Below are 19,954 nucleotides of genomic sequence, written 5' to 3' on the forward strand. Positions count from 1 at the left end.
AATAAGTTACTTTTTGAATTGAAAACGTTTTGATAATTTTATTAAGTGAAATTAATGGCGTAATCTTTTATGAGAATAAAATTGAGTCATAAAATGTTAATTAAAAAAATAAATAACAGATAATTATGTGAGAAATTTTGAAATTAGAATGTAGGTGAAATTTACTTTTATATATATATATATATATATATATATATTATGTTCCAAAATGAAATCTGGAAAATTTTAATTTATTAAATTTTAAAAAAGCTTGATAATATCAAATATTGTAAAGTTTTTCTGAAAACAAAATGTAAAGTTTAAAACTAAAAATTAACGGTTAAAAAGGAGAAGATATAGGTGAAAATACTGATGTGTAAAGGGTAAAAGATCCTGAATCCACTCGTAGAAATCAGGATCAAATTGTTAAAGTAAAGTTGTTACTGCTAGCTATATAATTTACAGTATTCTTTGATACGGATGGACCGTCAGATTCTATTATTTAATTTTTATTTTAATAAATTTAATAAGTTGATGACTAACGTTTTATGCATTTGTGAAACCTCGATGTAATAATCGAGATGCCATTAAAATATTCAAATAGTAGACTATGAAAGTCTTTTTTTTTTGTTGACAAAGAGAAAATTCAGGTTTGTTTTATAATAAGGTTGTAGTATATCCGTTTTAGAATAAGATTGTGATATATTATATGATATTATATATCTCACGAGATATTAAAAATAATAAAATAATAAAACAAGTTAATAGGCAAATTGAAAAACACAGTAAATGAAGTTATATTTGTAAAATTTAAATATAAAAATGTAAGCTATCAACTTATGTTTAATCTCATTTATTTTATTAATACAATAATATATATATATATATTTACTTATTTTTATAAATAAAAATATCAAAATAAAAAATCTTAACATAATTGTGTCACATTTTATCTATTTTATGAAAGGTATATTTGTATTATTTCTACCCATTAAAAATGAGATGGTCATTAGGGTAGAAATGCACTCTTTCATAGAATAAAAACTGGACCCAAATCAAAATGGCAGCCCGAAAGCCCCCAAATACCCAGAAGCTCTCTCCTCTTTGACATAAAAGGCTAAAACCTTGTTCTTCTCTCAGCTCACCATCTAAGAGAGAGAAAGAGAGAGAAAGGGATAGAGAAAGAGAGACCTTCTTCATTTTCATTTCAAAAATCTTGAAGTCTCAATTTATTGTCTTTCTTTGCCCAAAATACCCTTCTCTTTCTTTTCAATGCCAAATCCGAGATAGCGCCCACCAGAGAGGAACGCAGGCCCCAAACCATGATCGTTCGGACTTACGGTCGCCGCAACCGTGGTTTAACCAGGACATTCTCCGACTCTCTGGACGACGACGTCTCCGACTCCCCTCCCCTCTCCCAAGAAACGGCGCCGTCTCAGGACATCTACAGTTTCCCTTTTACCTCTCAAGAGTCCTCTTCTTTTTGGCCATCCTCTCAAGAATTCAACGACGACGTTTACAAAAACCAAGTAACGACCCATAGAACAACTAGTAATTTCGATTTTGACGATTCGCGAAACGGCGTCGTCAGGAGATCCAAGAAACAGAAGAAAAATCAGAGCAAAACCGAGGTAGGGTATTCTTCTATGCCCTGGATTTCGTCGACTTCGACTCTGATGGAGGCTCAAGAATTCGGGGAAATGATGGAGCACGTTGATGAGGTTAATTTCGCGCTTGATGGGTTAAAGAAAGGCCAGCCAGTGAGGATCAGAAGAGCGAGTTTCTTGTCTCTGCTTTCAATTTGCGGCACAGCCCAACAGAGGAGACTTTTGAGAACTCATGGGTACGTTGAATTCTTTTGGGTTTTTTAGCTTTGAGATGTGCTTTGTTGAAATTTATTGATTTGGGTATCTGGTAGTGTTAATTTTGCTTGGATTTTTGAAATCTGAATGATCATGAAATTATTTTATCGATTCAAAGGGATTAGGGGTGTTTTAAAGTGTGGTTTAAGGCTTTAAGGGATATATGAATTAGAATTTTTAGGAAGAGTTTGAAAATTTAAATTCCCTTCCGTAGATCTCTAGGCTCTAAGTAAATCTTTCTTCTCGATTTAGTTAAAGAAACGAGAAATGTATCAAAGGTTTAGGTCTTCCTTGAAGGCCAATTTATTAGGAAATATATATATTTTTTAAATTAGGAAATTATTTTGATAGTTGTAGTTTTGTATTATTTAGACCACAAATTTTGAGTTAGGAACTTTGGAGCTGAAAATTATTGTTTGGCTGTTAATTTGTGAATCTAATAGTATTAAGAGTGTCTATGTTAATTCTGTTCTAAAATATATATTTTCCTATATTATTGACAGCAGCTGAAAAGTTTTAAAATTTGAAGTACTATCATACCTTCAAAGGTCTGAGGGCCATTAAACATGACATAGCCTTTTTATAAATAATATCTTAAGGGGATGAAAAGTGATGAGGAAGAAGATATGTAAGACGTATATTTTGACTGATCTTTTAAGAAGCAATGTAATTAATTTTTTTTTGATGTCTTCATTGACTATCGTCCAATTTCAGTAATATTTTCGATCTTTCTTAAACTGTTATTTATTGCTTGAACTACGTAACTGAATTGGAAATCAGTAAGTTTAGGTATGCCCAACTGGTTCATTTAGTTAATGACTTGATTGTATAGGTTCATGTAAAGATCCACAGGAACATATAATTAGCTTAGCTTCTCTTTGAGATTTGCATAACCATGTCTTTACACGCACTATCTTCTTTGTAAGCATCTGGATATGTGTTTTCGTTTGTATAAAAGCTTTCTAAGAAAGTAGCTTAAGGTACTTTAGCATATGAGGTCATCCATGATAGGATCAGCGACCCTCGTAATTTGTTGTTATTGTCTATTGACTGCTTCTTTTTTAATCTTTTGGAGAGATTGTCCATTGACCTTCTCAGCTTATTTGATTTTCTGATTTTTACATTAAATTTTTCTGGTTGAATACTTGTTTCACTCTCTATCTAAAAGAATGCTATAGATATTAGATTGGTCTTAGTGGTTTTCCATTGAGTATTATTTTCTTGCTTAGACTGAGCATATGCATGATGATTCCTCATGTCTTCTGGAAGTCAGAATTATTGTGATGCACATTGTTGTCCTTACGCTAGCTTTTCAAATATGTTCATTTCAGGATGGCAAAGACAATAATCGATGCTATTTTGGGCCTCAACTTTGATGACACCCCAAGCAATCTGGCTGCTGTGGCCCTTTTCTATGTCTTAACCAGTGATGTAAGTTTGACAGCACTCAAAGCTGTACCTCAGTGACTATTTATGAATCTATATGTAATTTTTGCTTAATAGTCAAGGATATTATGCAAACAGGGTTCTTGTGAGAAGATTTGGATCCAGGATTAAATTGAAAGTTAACAATGAAGAATCCCAAACTTATTAGTACTATTATTTATGCATGAGTATACTTAGCAAAAGTGGGTCTTCAAGTGCAGTCTTACATGTATTGCTATCATTAAAGGTGGATGTCAATCTGTGCTGCCATGCACTTGATTTTCATCTTAATTATATCTTCAGTTGAATTTTATTAATACTGAGTGAGAGAAAAATGTAAACATGCTTATTTATTTTAAAATAATTTTGAAGTTCAGATGTTGAGGAATCCATGCTTAGATGCGTGAAGGGAATTATTTATTTTAGGTGAATGTATTATTTCTAGGTGTTCCAAGAAGATCAGATATCAATTATGCGTCATAATTTATGAGTTGTAGCTTTTATACTTTTGGTCTGTTTGCATCAATGTTTTAGACCAATATTTGCATATGTTGAATGAAATGTTTTGGACATGACAATTATAATATTCATCAAGGTTTGTGTGAATTTATTATGTCAGGGTCAGGATGAGCATCTCCTGGAATCACCTAGTTGCATTCGGTTTCTAATTAAACTTTTGAAGCCAGTCATTCCCACTGCTAAAGAAAACAAAACAGGGAAAGTGGGCTCTAAGCTTTTGGCATTACGCAAGGGAGCCGACATGTCACGGGATACAACTAAAATGTTGGATTCAAGCTCTGCTGCCATTATTTCCAAAGTTGAGGAAATTCTTGTTAGTTGCAAGGAAATGAAGTCAAGACATGGGGATGATAGTGGTTTAAGAAGGCCAGAGTTAATACCAAAATGGATAGCTTTGTTGACTTTGGAGAAAGCTTGTTTGTCTAAAATTTCTCTTGAAGGTATATTATGGAAATATCTAAGATTTTTAAGTATTTATTTTATAGATTGATTGGAACTGTAATTGTAGTTCAATGTAGCACAACCACGTATATATACTTTTTCTGCTTGTTGCTGATTGCTTTCATGTTTCTTTGCATTGGTTTCAATCATACAGATACAACTGGTACAGTAAGGAAAACTGGGGGCAATTTCAAGGAGAAACTGAGAGAGCTTGGAGGACTTGATGCTGTCTTTGAAGTGGCCATGGAGTGCCATTCTGTTATGGAGGTCTGAGCTTGTATGTTATATCTCATTTCTGTTCTGTTGCATTTCAACCGAAGGAAATTAAGAAATCTTGCTTTAAATTTTCAGAAAGTCATCTGGTTCCATTTCTTACTAGCAATTTTTGATGCATATATATGTGAAAAAATATTCAGAGGTGACATGTAATGTGTTCACTTGTCTGCAGGTTAGGGTAAAGCAGAGTTTACCTTCACCTCATATTGAAGATAAAAAGGATGTGCAGAGCCTGGTGCTGCTTTCGAAATGTTTGAAAATCATGGAAAATGCGGCATTCCTCAGCAGTGACAATCAGGTATGTAAGTTGCAATTTTGAGTTATTTTGTTTTTATTTTCTTTTTCCACTTAGTTTGTATAACTTAAAACTGCCACTTGATGTTAAGCTGTTAGATTCTAAATGTTCATTTTTCTTTCATTGTAGAGTCATCTGCTAGAAATGAAAGGCCAATTGAACTCTGATGGATGTCGACTATCTTTTACGAGGCTTGTCATAAGTGTAATCAAGATTCTCTCAGGTTACTGGTGTTGCAATTACTACTTCCAATCTTTTCTTTTAATCTTCTTTTTAACTGCTGAAATATTTTCACATTGTGATTTACTAATATTGTTGTTTCCAGGGCTTTATCTTAAGAGTTCTTCTGCATCATCCAGTACTGAAAGGGCTTTTAGTAATTCTAAAGCAAGGGTTGACACTGATGAATTGGCTCTGGCTGCAGATTGTAAAGGTAATGGGCAGTCCTGATATTATTATAAATATATATTTCTAGCAGCTGCTGTCTGACTTGATTGATTCTCTTTAATCTTGCAGTGGGTAGGCATGATGTTATCTCTGTCAATTCATCTGAAAAGTTCTCTAGCTTGGAGTGGTCCTTCTCTGAAAAGAGCTTCAATATATCTCAGAGTGATCCAGGGCCCTCCACTCATTGTTTGGGTCGTTCTGTATCCAGTTTTCGAAGTACACCTACGTCCACCAATGATAGTTACTTACTGAAGATGAGAATCCATTCTTCCTTGTCCAGCTCAAGTAGTGGGAAATTAGGAAGTTCAGATGATGGAATACCTGTGACAAGCAATGGGTCAGGGACTCTTTGTGAGAGACCTGATGATACAAAAGCTGGTAAATGGCAACTTTTAGAGGATAGTCAGGATCCTTATGCATTCGGTGAAGATGATTTTGTGCCTTCAAAGTGGGACTTACTATCTCGGAAACAAAAGATACCCCGAACTAAAAAACATGAGAAACTTGGGCTAAGAAATGGAGAAATCCAAGATGAGCATCAATTCCAATTTACAATTAGCCAACAAGAATCAAGTAATGGGGAAATTTGCCAGACGGAATTTACCAATGAAGAATATCGTCATTCTAATGCAACTTCTGGTTCTCAAAGTGCTGAAGAAGAATATTCCAGCCTTCTATCAGACTGCCTTCTTGCTGCTGTGAAGGTATTCTTAAATATGTAGTTTACAATGGCTTGTTTTAGCTTCAATGGGTTAATCATATGTATGATTGCAATGAGGTGAAAGGAAGTTACCATTTGTCCTTGTTCTGCTTTTCGAATCCTTGAATGGTATTGAATGGATTAAATAGGCCTGCGCAATTTTATAGACAATATAAAACTGGCTTTGCTTATAACATCTTGATATCCTGTGTGTTTTCTCTCTTACTAGAGTGGTTTTTTTAAATCAAATGGTGGCGTGTTATCTTGGCAGGTTTTGATGAATTTAACAAATGACAACCCTCTCGGCTGTCAGCAAATTGCTGCCTCTGGGGCCCTAGAGACCTTGTCTACATTGATTGCGAGTCACTTCCCTTCATTCTGCTCATATTTGCCTCGTGTCAGTGAAATGGAAGAGAATTCTCTTAGTTTAGAACTTCATGACCGGAACGACAGACCTCTTACTGATCCAGAGTTGGATTTCCTTGTAGCAATACTGGGTCTGCTTGTGAACCTAGTAGAGAAGGATGAACACAACAGGTTGATTTACCTTTGTATTCTGTGCAGTGGCTTACACAGCAAAGTAGAGAGGTCATTTATGCCTTTTTATACTCATAGCTGCGAGCGCGTAACAGTGAAGTGCTAATATTTCTATGCAGATCACGGCTTGCAGCGGCTTCTGTTTTCGTACCAAATTCAGAAGGGTTAGCAGAGAAGAGTCAAATGGCTGTAATTCCACTGCTATGTGCCATCTTCCTCGCAAACCAAGGAGAAGATGATGCAGCTGGGGAAGTTCTGCCTTGGGTGAGGACTTCTTCTCAATATGTTATGGAGTCTGGGCATTATTTCTCTGCTTCCACCCTACCCCCCTCCCCCTTTTTCCCCCTTTCCTCTCATTCCTCATGATTCAGAGAATTAAAGCATTATGTATGTTATGCTAGTGAGCTCCAATAATTTATCATGATTGGCATGCCTTAATCTTTTTTGTATTGCATTACACAGAATGACGAGGCTGCTGTGCTACAAGAAGAGAAAGAAGCGGAGAAGATGATTTTAGAAGCCTACGCAGCTCTACTACTTGCATTTCTTTCTACTGAAAGGTTGGTATGCTTTATATCTTTCCCAGTGCTCAGTTTCCACGTTTACATACTAAAGTATTTTGCCCCCTTTGACAGTAAGAGCACACGAAATGCAATTGCTGATTGTCTCCCAAATCACAGCCTGGCAATTCTGGTACCTGTGTTGGAGAGATTTGTGGTATGTCTTTAATCTGTGTACCATCAATTATGAAATTAGCACCAAAATAGTAGTAGATTGACATCATCTGTCAGTTGATCATAGCTCACTCATCATGAGCAAGATAAATTGGACTTTAGACAAAAGTTTAGGCCAGGTATTTTGACTATAGGGTTTATTAGTTGGTCATGGTTTGATATGCCCTTCCATTGACTGGAAAGCAATTTGCGGAATTTGGGCCTTGAAATTACTGAATTATTGGAACTTTGGTACGTTTTTATGCAATTTGATAATCTGTAACTTGCTTTCTTTTCTCCACCTGCAGGCATTTCATTTTACACTAAACATGATTTCTCCAGAGACTCATAAAGCTGTGGTTGAAGTGATTGAATCATGTCGGATACCGTGAGAACTGATGAAATAATCTGTACAGCCTTGTCTTCCTTTTTAGATTAGCTGTTTGTTATCACACAATGCCAGTGCCCACGAGGATGGGATTGGGCAGCACACTGTACTGACGACAGACCTCTATTATAGTCCATTGACCCCGTTTGTTTGTTTTTACCCCACAATTTTCCCTTTATTAGTTTTTATTTTTTTGACAATAGTATTCTTTGTAGCACTATTCCATCATCTTGATGCAGGCCAAGACTCGTGTATATGAAAGTTAAAGTATAATCATGTAGTTTTCAATTGTCTTGTGCATGTCATGTTGTATAATTGTACATATATGCATTACTTTTTGTCGTGTAAATATATGTCAACTTAAGGAGATGATATTTCTCGTAACGTTGGCTGTAAATGGATATGGGTGACAGCCCCTCACCGTGCCTGCATTCCTGCATTTCTGGGCTAGTTCATAAGTAATTGTCAAGCGGTTTACCATTCAAACCAGAGTTCCAGTCCTGCTGAACATTTTTGGCTCTGGCTAGTGGCTGCTGCTGCTCTATCAAGTGAAACGCAACCTTGATGATCTTTTGCAATGTCAAGCCCTGATCTCTTGGCTTAAATATGCAAAAATGTAATACAAGACATGCATAAGCACACTTCCTTAAGAGTACAGTTGATAATTTGGTTTGTGAAAGTATGCCCAACGATCTTTTGGATAAGGGCTCGACTTTAGTTACTTGATGGAACATGCTTTGTCAAGGAAGTTGACAATAAGCTGATTCACCTTGTCTGGGAACTGCTCTTGCATGAAATGTGTTCCTTCTGGCAAGAACTCTATCTCTAATTCAGCTACATAGTCTCTTACTTTTTCGCTTGTTATGTAGTCTTCAATCCCGGGGAATTTGAGGAAATAGTCCTTTCCACCCACGATTAGAAGCACCGGAACCTCCACTTTTGGGTTTTCGATGGTGAACTCTTCAGGCAGTCTCCTACATGAATACAGAATTTGAGATCATAGAAGACAGTGATAAACATTGTGCTCAACATTGAGCAGGGGCAGCAAAGATTAATCAAGTGGAATGTTCGAGAAATCTTACGTGTAAGGGACTTGCATTGGGGAACTAAACCCAGATTTTTCATATGCTTTAGCATACGTTGTTAAATCTTCATTGGTTAACCATGGTGGAAAGGGGTTAGATGGATCAACCAAATCCATAATCTCCTTGCCTTTCTCAGCTATAGGAATTTCACTTCTTGAGAAGAGGATATAGATGTTTCGCCAGACGGTTTTTACATCAAAACGGCTAAAGTCAGCCTCAGCTCTTCCAGGCTCCTATAATGGTCAATGATAGGGAAATCATGATCAAATGCCAAATCGAACAAATAAAGTCTCTAGTCCTAGCTGTGGCGAAATTTGGGAAATCAACTACCTTCCACCTGGAAATGTAGAAACCTTCAGGAAGGTCCCGGAACTTTTGAGGCCGAGGAACAAAGAAAGGCACGCCCAACGACACAACTCCAATAACCCTTGTTGGATGGAAAAGGGAGAGCAGATAAACAGGCCACGACCCAAAGTCTTTGCCGATAAGGAAAGCCTGTCAGCAGGATGTTTCAGTCAAGATTTGATATAAAAACAGCTAATGGTACGCAGGGATCACAAAATAAACACTAATCGTGTATAAATGACTTAGGATGAAAAGGGTCATCATCCAAAAGATATTCTACCTTGTCGATGTGGAAAGAATCAAGAATGGCTATGGTGTCATCGACGAAATCGTTGAAGGATGCTTTCTCTGGTTCTGGGTGGTTTCCAGATAGTCCATATCCCCTCAAATCAGGTGCAATTGCACGGTAACCAGCACCAGCGATTGCAATCATTTGATGTCTCCATGAATACCATATCTCTGGAAAACCATGTAGAAATACAACCACTGAAGAACCTGCAGAGAAGACTGAACATTATATGAAGCATAACAAGATAACATTGTAGATTTCTCAAAGCAACAAGGAATGTCAATTGAAACCTGTTCCAATCTCAGCAACGTGAAGGTTCACTCCTCTTACATCAATGTGCTTGTGCTGTATTTGATCCATTGTGCGAGAGAGAGAGAGAGAGAGAGAGAGTTGACTATCAATTTCTAACCAAATGAGGCTAGAGAAATTCTTTTAGGAAGGTCGAAGGTGGCTAGTCACTCAATGGCCCAACGGTTCGCGCAGGCCCTGAGTTCGGGTTAGGTTGGTTTTTGCAAGAGACCCGTTTCACGGTTTCCCTAGTGGTCGAAGTGCGCATATCCATACTTACTGGTTAAGCAAGCCGAGAATTCAGATATCTAGCCTGAGAGGGGAATCATGGTCTCTTAAAGATGATTTCCGCCATATGGTTCAAGACTAGAGTCCGATGATAGTTGATAAAATACAAAAAAAGTTGCTTCGAAACCAGGAGAGAGTGCTTTCTGTGCAGACTACAGACCAGCTGGCCATGGTCTTGAATTGCCTAGGATCAAAGTCTCAGGTTAAGTTAGAGAAACAAGGGGCAAGGAAGAAGAACAGTACCAAGGGGCAAGGGAGAAGAACAGTATCTAGGGTTCTCAATCACTTATTAAACCAGGATTCGAGTTATAATCTAACAGTACCAAGGGGTAAGGGAGAAGAACAGCATCTAGGGTTCTCAATCACTGATTAAACCAGTATTCGAGTTATAATCTATCTCTCCTCTCACTTCAACAGCCATCAGCTTGTCAGTAGATCCCATTTCTTGCTGGATAAGGGTCAAATTCATCCCAAAGTTTTACATTTTGCATTAGACTCTCCAGGGAAAATCCGAGGCTATACTGCCCACTGGCTGTAGGGCTGTGTTTTATTCCAGTATATGAAGACATACATTCAATACTTTAAAGAGGATGTCACTGGATTACATTACAATAACTGAGTTTCATATTCATTCAGTATTTAAAGATTCCTACAAACGCCAGCCAATTCTTAGACACATTTCACACACTGACACCGTCAAATGTGGCTCTTGAGGAAGTCAAGGATTAGCTCATTCACCAGCTCAGGTGACTGCTCCTGAACAAAATGGGTTCCTTCAGGCAAATATATGATATCCAAACCAGGTACAAGCTCTTGTGCCTTTCCGAACTTTATGTATTCCTCTATCCCAGGAAATTTGAAGACATAATCCTTGCAACCCATAATCAGTAACGCGGGAACTTTAACTATTGGATCTGTTATGCCAAAATCTTCTTCAAAGGACCTACAAAAGCATAAATCAACCTGAAATATGAGCATAAATTGAACTAAAACTCAAATAATTAGCAAGCAGGGGAAAACCTTTGCAGTACATGCAATCATAGCCTAGTTAAAACTAATAGACTAGCAGTCTACAGAATTCTATCCAGATGCTGTGGTCAGCCAGCTGCTATGGCCTACGTTGGAGGAGATTACAGCAGCACATGCAATTGACTAAGGAAAGGATCAAGGAGTGCTTAGAACATAAATTGAAAAGGTCCCATATATCACTGATTTTTATTAGAATCAACACACATACCTGTATGGAACTTGTAATGCAGTCCTAAATCCAGATTTCTCATATAAAGCTCCATATGCTGCAAGATCTTCCTCCGTGAACCAAGGTGGGAGAGGAGTAGAAGCATCCACCAAATCCATGATCTCCTGGTTTTCTGCTGCTATTGGTATTTCGCTTCTGGAGAAGAGTATGTAGATGTTCCTTACAACTGTTTTAGCATCAAATCGTCCAAAGTCAGCCTCTGCGCGTCCAGGTTCCTACAAGAAACCCGACGGAATATAATTCAATCAAGTAATGTGGTTTTCACTTTTCCAATTACTTCTAACACTTCAACCAAAAATCTAAAATATACCCTCCATCTTGATATGTAGAAACCTTCAGGTAGGGACTGATGAAACTTCGGAGGTTCCGGAGGAAGATATGGCACTCCCAGTGTTATAACAGCAGAGACTCTATCGGGGTGGAGAAGGGCAACGTGGTAAGCAGGCCAGACTCCAAAATCCTTTCCAACAAGAAAAACCTACACTCATAGCGAGGGAGCAAACAACAAAGATGAAGAATCAATTCCAAGTCGCTTAACTCAAACATGAAGGTAGCATTGCGAGAACACTTAGAAAAAGCTAAGTCTGCTTCAATTTATCAGACAATCCCACCAAAAAAGAAGCCCTAATTCCTTCAATCTGATTAATGGGAATATAGCAAATTATAATTAGAAAACAAAACGAATCCCAATTCCTTCAATCTTACACAGTTTCTTTGATACATATAAGCTCACCAAAACATAGATAAAAGTCAGAAAAGTTGACCTTATTGACTCCGAGGTGGTCTAAGATAGCAACAAGGTCGGAAACGATGTCAGCAAAGGAGGTCCTTTCGGGTTCGGGTGGTATGTCGGATAGTCCGTAGCCTCTGTAATCGGGTGCAATGGCCCGAAACCCAGCATCGGCCACAGCAACCATCTGGTGTCGCCACGTGTACCATATCTCCGGGAATCCGTGTAAGAACACCACGACGTTAGAACCTGAAGGTAGAACCCCAAATTATTTGATAAAAACCAAAAACAAAAGAAAAAAAAAATCAGTTAAGGTTTTATGGTAAAGAAGTGAAGACGAGCACAGTAGAACCTTTTCTCTTCTTTTACCTGTCCCGATTTCAGCAACATGAAACTTCAGACCTCGTACGGTGACGAAGTTGTGCTGGATTTGCTCCATTGTTTTGAGGTTCTTGTTATTGTTTGAGTCTTGATTCTGTTCCTGTTCTTTCGTTTAGTTCACTGACGAAAGCTTAGCTGCAGACATAGGAGTGGCGATACCTACTAACCGAACCATTTTATTTCGTCATGTTTAAAATTAAAATTTAAATAAAAAGTAGATCCACAAAAGTTTAACAGATTCAGGCCCAGTTCAGGCCCAATAAGAGGATACATTTAACTGGGCCCATAAAAACTGCACCAACTTAGGCCCATATAACAGCAAAATGGGCCAGTCCGCCTATATCGTCAGGAAGATTAAATTCTTAATATTTTAAAAAGATTTTAAAATATTTATTTTTGTTCTGGGAATTTTGTAGAGTAAACTCTATTTAAATTGTGGTTTCATTTTTCTCACATGATATCTATCTTGTGATTCTTTTTTAAAACAACACTCTCTAAATGTTTTTTTAATTAATATTTCATGGAAATTTTTTGTTTTTATAAAAATTTAGACTGTTTATTTTATTTAATAAAATTATTAAAATATATTTTAATTTAAAATTGATATATTTATTCATATTTGAAGGAGTTTTTGTAATTTATTAAATAAAATTAATAATTGTGGGAGCAAAAATTATTCACAAAGTAAATATTAATAGAGATGTAAATTAAATTTATTTAATTTTATATTCTTAAAATTATATGAATTTAAAATTTCCGAACAATGATTCCCGTCACTTTTTTTTTTTTTTACCTCCCACATTGGCAGGTAACATATGGGCCGATGAGCTTAATATCCCGACCCAAGTTATTTGTCGTCCAACTCAGCGTCTGGTGCTCGCCCTTTCTTCCCCTACTAACCCTCGGTTTCTTATTCAAACCTCTCCGATTTAAGGCTCGGATCAAAAGAATCCGCGACGAGAACGATAGCTCTTCAAGGTTAGCCTCAACCTCTCTCCTCCTCTTTTACTCTAATTTTCCTGTTGGACTGGTTTGTTCTTAATCTTTACGGTCAAGGCGGTGTCGCCTCCGTCGCTACGTCGGCGCCGGTATTTCCCCCTTCTCTGCCTTTTCTTTGTTTGTTTTTGAAATTCATGGTATCCCGAGCCTTTACGCAGTTTGAAAATAAAAGAAAATTTTGCTGTTGCATGTAGAGAGTTAACAAATTATGACTTTTCAATGTATCTGGTTTAGATCTGCGTTTTGATCATCACAAGCATTTTTAGGGGGTCATTGCTTCTTTATTGCACTTCTACAATGTTTTTCGATCAATTCTGAGATTCACCATTAGTAATGGTGGAAGAAGAGCTGAAGAAGAAGAATAGAGGAGGAAGTTGAGGTTATTAAAGTAGAACCCTTTAGTTTTTATATTGTTAATTGAAATTGTTTTACATTATTATTATTTCATGCACCAAAGGGTAATGTTTAATTTTCTCTTCAAACGGGTTTACATGCTTCCTATGTGTCCATTTAATCAGCATCTCTTCATAGTTTCCCTTTGTATAAATATTTTCTTTGTGGTAATGACTGTTCAAACTGGTACACTGTAACTTTCCAGTTCAGGAGTGGAACAAACTATCACAGGGTAGAAGGGTGTGCCGGTAATCATGGCAGACTTGGAAAATTTGCTTCTGGAGGCAGCAGGAAGAACTGGTACAGGAGGGAGAAACCGGCACTCGCTTCCACCATCTAGAAGGCGACGTGAGGGTTCTTATTCTGATGGTGGAAGTGACTCTAGGGATGACGATTCAGATGATGATCATGGCTATGCAAGCAGAAAGCCATCTGGATCACAAGTTCCATTGAAGAAGAGGCTGGACCCTGCTGAAAGAGATGATGATCAGGGCAGTCAGGAAGAAGGTGATTATGATGATGGTGTTTCTGTTCATGAGGGTGACAGCAGTGATGAATCTGATGTTGGTGATGATCTTTACAAGAATGAGGATGACAGGCGAAAGCTTGCACAGATGACTGAACTTGAAAGAGAACTGATTCTGTCAGAACGTGCAGATAAGAGAGGTGATAAAAAATTTACTGAAAAGATTAGATCGAAGCGGGAAAATGATAGGCCAAGCCGGTCTCGGAAAGAGACTCCACCTCTTCCGTCTTCTCGTGGGGTGCGGTCATCAGCTAGATCTGCTGATAGGGCAGCTGCTAAGGATGATGCCCTGAATGAGTTGAGAGCAAAACGACTGAAGCAGCAAGATCCAGAGGCACATCGTAAGTTGAGAGATGCATCTAGAGGAAGTTCGGGTAGCCGGGGCTTATCACCAGTCAAGCGGAAACCCTTCACTGCATCAAGTCTAAGTAGCTCTAGTCAGAGTGACAGTGAAAGTAGGTCTAATAGCGAGGATGAAGGATCAACTGGGGATGGTGGAATGGTTGATAGTGATGATGATAGGGGCATGCAGGGGCCAGACGGCCCAACATTTGATGATATAAAGGAAATTACTATTAGAAGGTCAAAACTTGCAAAATGGTTTATGGAGCCATTTTTTGAAGAGTTGATTGTGGGTTGTTATGTAAGAGTTGGAATTGGGAGGTCGAAGAGTGGCCCTATCTACAGGCTCTGCATGGTCAGAAATGTTGATGCCACAGAACCTGAGCGGACATACAAACTAGAGAACAAGACAACATATAAGTATTTGAATGTTGTTTGGGGCAATGAAAGCTCTGCTGCCAGGTGGCAGATGGCTATGATTTCAGACTCTCCACCGCAAGAGGAGGAGTTTAGACAATTGATTAGGGAGTTGGAGCGAAGTGGAGGCCGGATGCCAAGCAAACAAGATGTGCTTGAAAAGAAGGAAGCATTACAAAAGGCTAAAACATTTGTCTATTCAGCAGCTACTGTAAAGCAGATGTTGCAGGAGAAAAAGTCCACCTCATCTAGACCATTAAATATTGCAGCTGAGAAGGATCGACTGAGAAGGGACCTGGAAATTGCACAAAGTAAGCATGATGAGGCAGAGGTGGAGAGGATTAAGATGAGACTGCAGCAACTGGAGGCATCCCGGCAGGCACAGGAGAAAGATGCTAAGGCTGTTAGGTTGGCTGAGATGAATAGAAAGAACAGAGCTGAGAATTTTAAAAATGCATCAGAACTGAAACCCGTAAATACTGGTTTAAAAGCAGGAGAGGCTGGGTATGATCCATTTTCGAGGAGGTGGACTAGATCAAGGAATTACTATGTTGCAAAGCCTCCTGGAGCAGATGCAGCAGCAGTAGCTAATGGTGATAGAATTGGTGTGATTGCCAGTGGAAATGGCAATGATGCAAGGGCTGCTGCAGAGGCTGGCAGGGCAGCTACAGTGGCTGCCTTGCAAGAAGCTGCTGGTGCTGGGAAGTTGGTTGATACAAGTGCACCTGTTGATGAAGGGACAGAATCTAACATGCTACATGACTTCGAGATTCCAATCTCATTAAATGCGCTCCAGAGGTTTGGTGGTCCCCAGGGAGCTGTGGCAGGATTCATGGCTAGGAAACAGAGGATAGAAGCAACTGTTGGATGCCAAGTCCCTGAGAATGATGGGAGGAGACATGCTCTTACCTTGACAGTTAGTGACTACAAGAGAAGAAGAGGGCTTCTTTGAAATAAAATGTTACATCTAAGCAATGCCTGTATAGGTAATGATATTTTTATTTCAGCTGTTATTTGAAGGAAAGTTTGTACCATGTCATTTGATCAAACTGCCTTGAGGCTTGTTGAATTAAGTATTTTTTGGTGTGAGTATACGTAGGTTTCGGTTTATCAAATCATGGTTTGAGTGCTGGTCTTTATTATAGCAAAACTTACCATCTAGCTTTGGTTTGTTTTATGAAAGATAATGCATACCGGAGAACGGGAGGGAAAAATAGAAGTGATCACTACCCATGCAGCTAATGCAGTTGATTTGTAGAAGAGAAAAAGTCTTCCATAATTTGACTGTCTTGTTTTAACAGATGTTTGAGTTTCCTTACCTAGGTTATGATAGTTTTCAAATACTAATGTCATATCAAGTATTTTAGAGGAAGTAGGTAGTTTGTTTCAAGTGAGATTTTGAGGAGCTTATGAGTACAGGAATTGCACATTTTATTAGGTTAATCCTTTAAAGAGAGAATAATGATTTTGTGACAAAGTGTTATCAGGGCAAATTCAATCTAAATTCGATGCTCATGGTAAGCACGATTATGGGGAAGCGGGTAGGTTGGCCAATGACTACGAGAGCTTGTCAGGTCAAGTGGAGAGAATGTTATGTTAATTATTTTAAAGAAAATAAGTAGGGTTTTTCAATTTCATATTGAGTAAGGAGGTTGAAGAAAAGATAAAGTTTTCATGATATTAACATGGTTCTGAAACGACTTAAGTGATGCATTGAAGGGAAATAAGTTTTTCTTTTTGCTCCTGTTTTACCAATTTTTATTTAGTGCAACATAAATTTTTTATATTATTTAGAAAAAGGTAAAATAATGGTATCAAGACTCGAAGGCCCAAGTGCTCTTCAAACCATAGCTACTAGTAATCCAGAAGCAATCCTATTCCAGTATGCTTAAGGTTTCGGGAAGGTTTTCCTTAATAAATGTAGGGGTTATTCAATAAACATATCCACCGTTCTCTCCCTGTTTTAGCCCCCCGCTCCTAACAAGGCCTAGCCTCGTCAAGGCTAGGTAGGCTTTGGTTAATCTTTTTCTAGGGGAAAATGGCTCTTGGGCTTGGACAAATATTTTGGGCTTGAAATTCTTGAACAAGCTTTTGCAATTAAAGAGTCTATTCTAAGAAATCAATTAAAGATTGATTTTTTGGCTTTGGGAATCTATTTTTAGTAAAACTTTCTTAAAATGGTAACTTAGTTTTAGTTGCCAAATCAATAATTGTGATAATCTTTATTGAAATTTGGATCAGCCCCAGCATTAGTTGGCATGAGATTGGGCCCTTTTTTTTTATTTATTTGTAAGAATTATTTGAACCCTATATTAGTCAATGGAATTAGAATATTTCTCTTACATATGATTAAGTTCAGAGATTAGTAAATAAATTGTTTTATTATATTAATAGACAAGTTATGAATCACGAATTAATTTTAATGTCAGAAAATTGATTGAGGCAGGTTGGTTTTGTGGATGGTGTTGGAATCCTTTTATTGTTTTTTGTTGTTGGTTATCTAAATGCATTAAAATTAGTCCACTTGTCGAATAATTATAAAAAGATTCTGATTTCTTTTTTCAATTTTATTGTTCACATAACTAAAGTTAATAATAATTTCTTCATAGGATTTAAAAATGCAAATTATTTCTCAAAATCTGTACCTTATGGTAATTTTGAATAAGCATAATCTCTCCACCATAATCTTCCTTAATCATCATTAATGACATATAATTTTACCAAATGAAAATTATCTTAAGTAGTCGTACAAAAGGACAGATGCGACGTCGTTTCACCACCCCAAGGGAAAAAGAAAATAAAGTGACTTTATGAGGGGCAAAAAAAAAAAAGAAAAGCGCTACCCATTAACAGCATCGTACTGGGTTGCCTTTCTTTCTCGTAATAAAAGCAGCTTTGGAGAACTCCGTTGTCTTACATTTTTTGATTCCCAATGTCCAAACCACAACTCTAAAATAAAATTTATTTTTTTGCCGCCTCCTCCATTGCCATTGAAATCCCTTCCCTCCCTCCTTCTCCTTCTTCTTCTTCTTCTTCTATTCTGTTTTTGTCTTTGGCAACTGTCTTGGTTCTTTCTTACATAGAACTTTTTTCTTTTTATGTACAAATGAAACGACTGTTACTACTACTACTACTACTAGTGCCAAGAGCTTCAAGCAATTCACTTTAGTTTCTTACAAGACCAAAAGTGCCAAAAGAAGGGGGGGCCAATGTTTGAAATGACCAGACTTCACCACCGTTTCCAACGTATCAAAAGTTCAGTCTATGGCTTTGTGTTCTTGTTACCCACTTCCATTGTTGCTCTTTTCCTTTTCATTCTTCTAGCTTGCAATGGTTTCTCTGTCTTCTACATTAACCTCCCTGTTCCCGCCAAATCTTCACCAGAGCCCGCCAATGTGTTGCCTGAGAATCTTCCCGGGGACAAGAAGGTGACAAAGTTGGCATCCTCGGTGATGTATGCGGTCAAAGAAGAGAACCCACCTGTTATTTCAAAGACCCATTTGCCTCTTCTGCAAAAACCAAACTTTTCAGTGGTTCCTGTTGATAAGCCTTTGGTTTTTAGGCCAAAACAGGCTCGTTTAAGCCGTCAGATATTGAGGATTCTGCGTTCAGGGACAAAAGCAAAGGGGTTCTCCGCCCAAGTTAAGGATTTTTTTCAGAATTCCAAGTGTAAGTCTCGGTTTTTCATGACTTGGATTTCTTCAGTAGAGTCGTTTGGTGATAGAGAATTGCTTGCTGTTGAAAGTGTGTTCAGGTCACACCCAGAAGCTTGTTTACTTATCGTGTCAAATTCATTGGATTCTAAAAGGGGAAAGGTTGTTTTAAAGCCATTTTTGGACCGGGGGTTTAAGTTGGTTGCTTTTGATCCTGATTTTGATTATATATTCAAGAATACTTATGCAGAGTTGTGGTTTAATCGGTTAAAGAGAGGAAATCTTAATCCTGGTGAGGTTTCTTTGGGTCAAAATATCTCTAATTTGCTTAGACTTGCTTTGTTATACAAGTATGGTGGTATTTATATAGATACAGATATTATAGTTTTAAAGAGGTTCAATAACTTAAGAAATGTGATTGGTGCTCAATCCATCAATCTTGAAACGAAGAATTGGACCAGATTGAACAATGCTGTGCTGATATTTGATAAGCACCACCCCTTGCTGTACAAGTTCATTCAAGAATTTGCTCTCACTTTTGATGGAAACAAGTGGGGTCACAATGGTCCTTACTTGGTTTCAAGGGTTGTTGCAAGGGTTACCGGTAGGCCTGGATTTAACTTCACCGTGTTGCCTCCATCAGCATTTTATCCGGTCGATTGGAGTAGAATTCGAAGTCTTTTCCAAGGGCCTAGAACTAAGGTTCACTCAAATTGGTTGCATAATAAGCTTGAGCAAATCCGCAGGCAAAGCTTTGCGGTTCACCTTTGGAACAGACAGAGTAGGAATGTTAGAGTTCAAGAAGGAAGCATTATTCACCACATAGTGTCAGATTGCTGCGTCTTCTGCGATTCTTCGCGGTCGAGTTTGTAAGTAATAGAATAAGGATCAGATTGTTTCAGTATTGCTCTCTTTTGGAATGTTTATGATGTTAGTCATATGCAGTTATATATAGACTTAACTCCTGTTCATTCCACCATTATAGTGTTGAATAAGATTGAAAGAAAATGTGAATCAGTTTTCTTCTATGAATCCCTCATTGTGCATCATGCATACCCCTTTGGTTATTCCATCTAACCTTGTTTCTACCAATTCTTTCAATTTCTGAAAATGTAAAGGAAAGAATGCAGTCCAATCATACTTTCTTCCATGCTAGGTGACAGCAAAACCCAATAATTGAGATATGGTTGTTTGATTTGGTGAATAAGTGGAGGAAGAAGCTAATAAAATTTGGGACTTTCCATGAATAAGCCATGAAAGTGATTTTTCAGCTTTCAATTAATGAAGGCACCTACTTTTCTGGCCTGGCTTACATCATGATAGTATATGTATTATAATTTATCTCTTGTCTTCACCATATTCCCTGGATATCTCAATT

The 19,954-nt window shown here is 37.7% G+C and overlaps 5 protein-coding genes across 6 annotated transcripts; 3 read left to right on the plus strand and 2 right to left on the minus strand.

Moving 5' to 3' along the window:
• Positions 1–1,031: 1,031 nt before the first annotated feature.
• LOC18596884 (WAPL (Wings apart-like protein regulation of heterochromatin) protein) lies at positions 1,032–7,882 on the plus strand. Its single transcript, XM_007025621.3, has 13 exons — positions 1,032–1,822; positions 3,173–3,272; positions 3,886–4,225; positions 4,381–4,493; positions 4,675–4,800; positions 4,927–5,020; positions 5,123–5,230; positions 5,314–5,948; positions 6,216–6,481; positions 6,601–6,745; positions 6,944–7,041; positions 7,117–7,198; positions 7,503–7,882. Exons 1-13 carry the CDS (start codon positions 1,302–1,304, stop codon positions 7,584–7,586), a joined length of 2,712 nt encoding a protein of 903 aa, XP_007025683.3. The 5' UTR covers positions 1,032–1,301; the 3' UTR covers positions 7,587–7,882.
• Positions 7,883–8,131: 249 nt separating this feature from the next.
• Positions 8,132–10,298, minus strand: LOC18596885 (epoxide hydrolase 2-like). Its single transcript, XM_007025627.3, has 5 exons — positions 9,592–10,298; positions 9,293–9,507; positions 8,998–9,162; positions 8,665–8,900; positions 8,132–8,556 (listed from the first exon to the last, which is right to left on the minus strand). Exons 1-5 carry the CDS (start codon positions 9,659–9,661, stop codon positions 8,301–8,303), a joined length of 942 nt encoding a protein of 313 aa, XP_007025689.3. The 5' UTR covers positions 9,662–10,298; the 3' UTR covers positions 8,132–8,300.
• Positions 10,299–10,449: 151 nt separating this feature from the next.
• On the minus strand, positions 10,450–12,418 carry LOC18596886 (epoxide hydrolase 2-like). Its single transcript, XM_007025628.3, has 5 exons — positions 12,235–12,418; positions 11,900–12,114; positions 11,446–11,613; positions 11,115–11,350; positions 10,450–10,820 (listed from the first exon to the last, which is right to left on the minus strand). Exons 1-5 carry the CDS (start codon positions 12,302–12,304, stop codon positions 10,574–10,576), a joined length of 936 nt encoding a protein of 311 aa, XP_007025690.3. The 5' UTR covers positions 12,305–12,418; the 3' UTR covers positions 10,450–10,573.
• Positions 12,419–13,072: 654 nt separating this feature from the next.
• On the plus strand, positions 13,073–16,038 carry VIP5 (plus-3 domain-containing protein). 2 transcript variants are annotated; one of them, XM_007025629.3, is made up of 2 exons: positions 13,073–13,224; positions 13,844–16,038. In XM_007025629.3, the coding sequence occupies exon 2, from the start codon at positions 13,893–13,895 to the stop codon at positions 15,873–15,875; it is 1,983 nt and encodes a 660-aa protein (XP_007025691.3). In that variant the 5' UTR covers positions 13,073–13,224; positions 13,844–13,892; the 3' UTR covers positions 15,876–16,038. The 2 variants fall into 2 exon arrangements, with proteins under 2 accessions (XP_007025691.3, XP_007025692.3); XM_007025630.3 differs by having other exon boundaries at positions 13,129–13,334.
• Positions 16,039–17,835: 1,797 nt separating this feature from the next.
• On the plus strand, positions 17,836–19,602 carry LOC18596888 (alpha 1,4-glycosyltransferase family protein). The gene has a single exon (XM_007025631.3). It carries the CDS (start codon positions 18,133–18,135, stop codon positions 19,447–19,449), a length of 1,317 nt encoding a protein of 438 aa, XP_007025693.1. The 5' UTR covers positions 17,836–18,132; the 3' UTR covers positions 19,450–19,602.
• Positions 19,603–19,954: the final 352 nt, after the last annotated feature.

This window comes from Theobroma cacao, chromosome 6, assembly GCF_053813885.1.
Source record: "Theobroma cacao isolate CCN51 chromosome 6, ASM5381388v1, whole genome shotgun sequence".
NCBI classification, from domain to species: Eukaryota; Viridiplantae; Streptophyta; class Magnoliopsida; order Malvales; family Malvaceae; genus Theobroma; species Theobroma cacao.

Coding starts and splice junctions, on each gene's coding strand:
- LOC18596885 (XM_007025627.3), bottom strand. CDS start 9,661: ATGGATCAAATACAGCACAAGCACATTGATGTAAGAGGAGTGAACCTT. Junction 9,163..9,292: donor ATTCTTTCCACATCGACAAG/GTAGAATATCTT, acceptor TCCTGCTGACAG/GCTTTCCTTATCGGCAAAGA. Junction 8,901..8,997: donor TCTACATTTCCAGGTGGAAG/GTAGTTGATTTC, acceptor TGACCATTATAG/GAGCCTGGAAGAGCTGAGGC.
- LOC18596884 (XM_007025621.3), top strand. CDS start 1,302: ATGATCGTTCGGACTTACGGTCGCCGCAACCGTGGTTTAACCAGGACA. Junction 6,482..6,600: donor GAGAAGGATGAACACAACAG/GTTGATTTACCT, acceptor ATTTCTATGCAG/ATCACGGCTTGCAGCGGCTT. Junction 7,199..7,502: donor CTGTGTTGGAGAGATTTGTG/GTATGTCTTTAA, acceptor CTCCACCTGCAG/GCATTTCATTTTACACTAAA.
- VIP5 (XM_007025629.3), top strand. CDS start 13,893: ATGGCAGACTTGGAAAATTTGCTTCTGGAGGCAGCAGGAAGAACTGGT.
- LOC18596886 (XM_007025628.3), bottom strand. CDS start 12,304: ATGGAGCAAATCCAGCACAACTTCGTCACCGTACGAGGTCTGAAGTTT. Junction 11,614..11,899: donor ACCACCTCGGAGTCAATAAG/GTCAACTTTTCT, acceptor CTATGAGTGTAG/GTTTTTCTTGTTGGAAAGGA. Junction 10,821..11,114: donor GCATTACAAGTTCCATACAG/GTATGTGTGTTG, acceptor ATGCTTTTGTAG/GTCCTTTGAAGAAGATTTTG.
- LOC18596888 (XM_007025631.3), top strand. CDS start 18,133: ATGTTTGAAATGACCAGACTTCACCACCGTTTCCAACGTATCAAAAGT.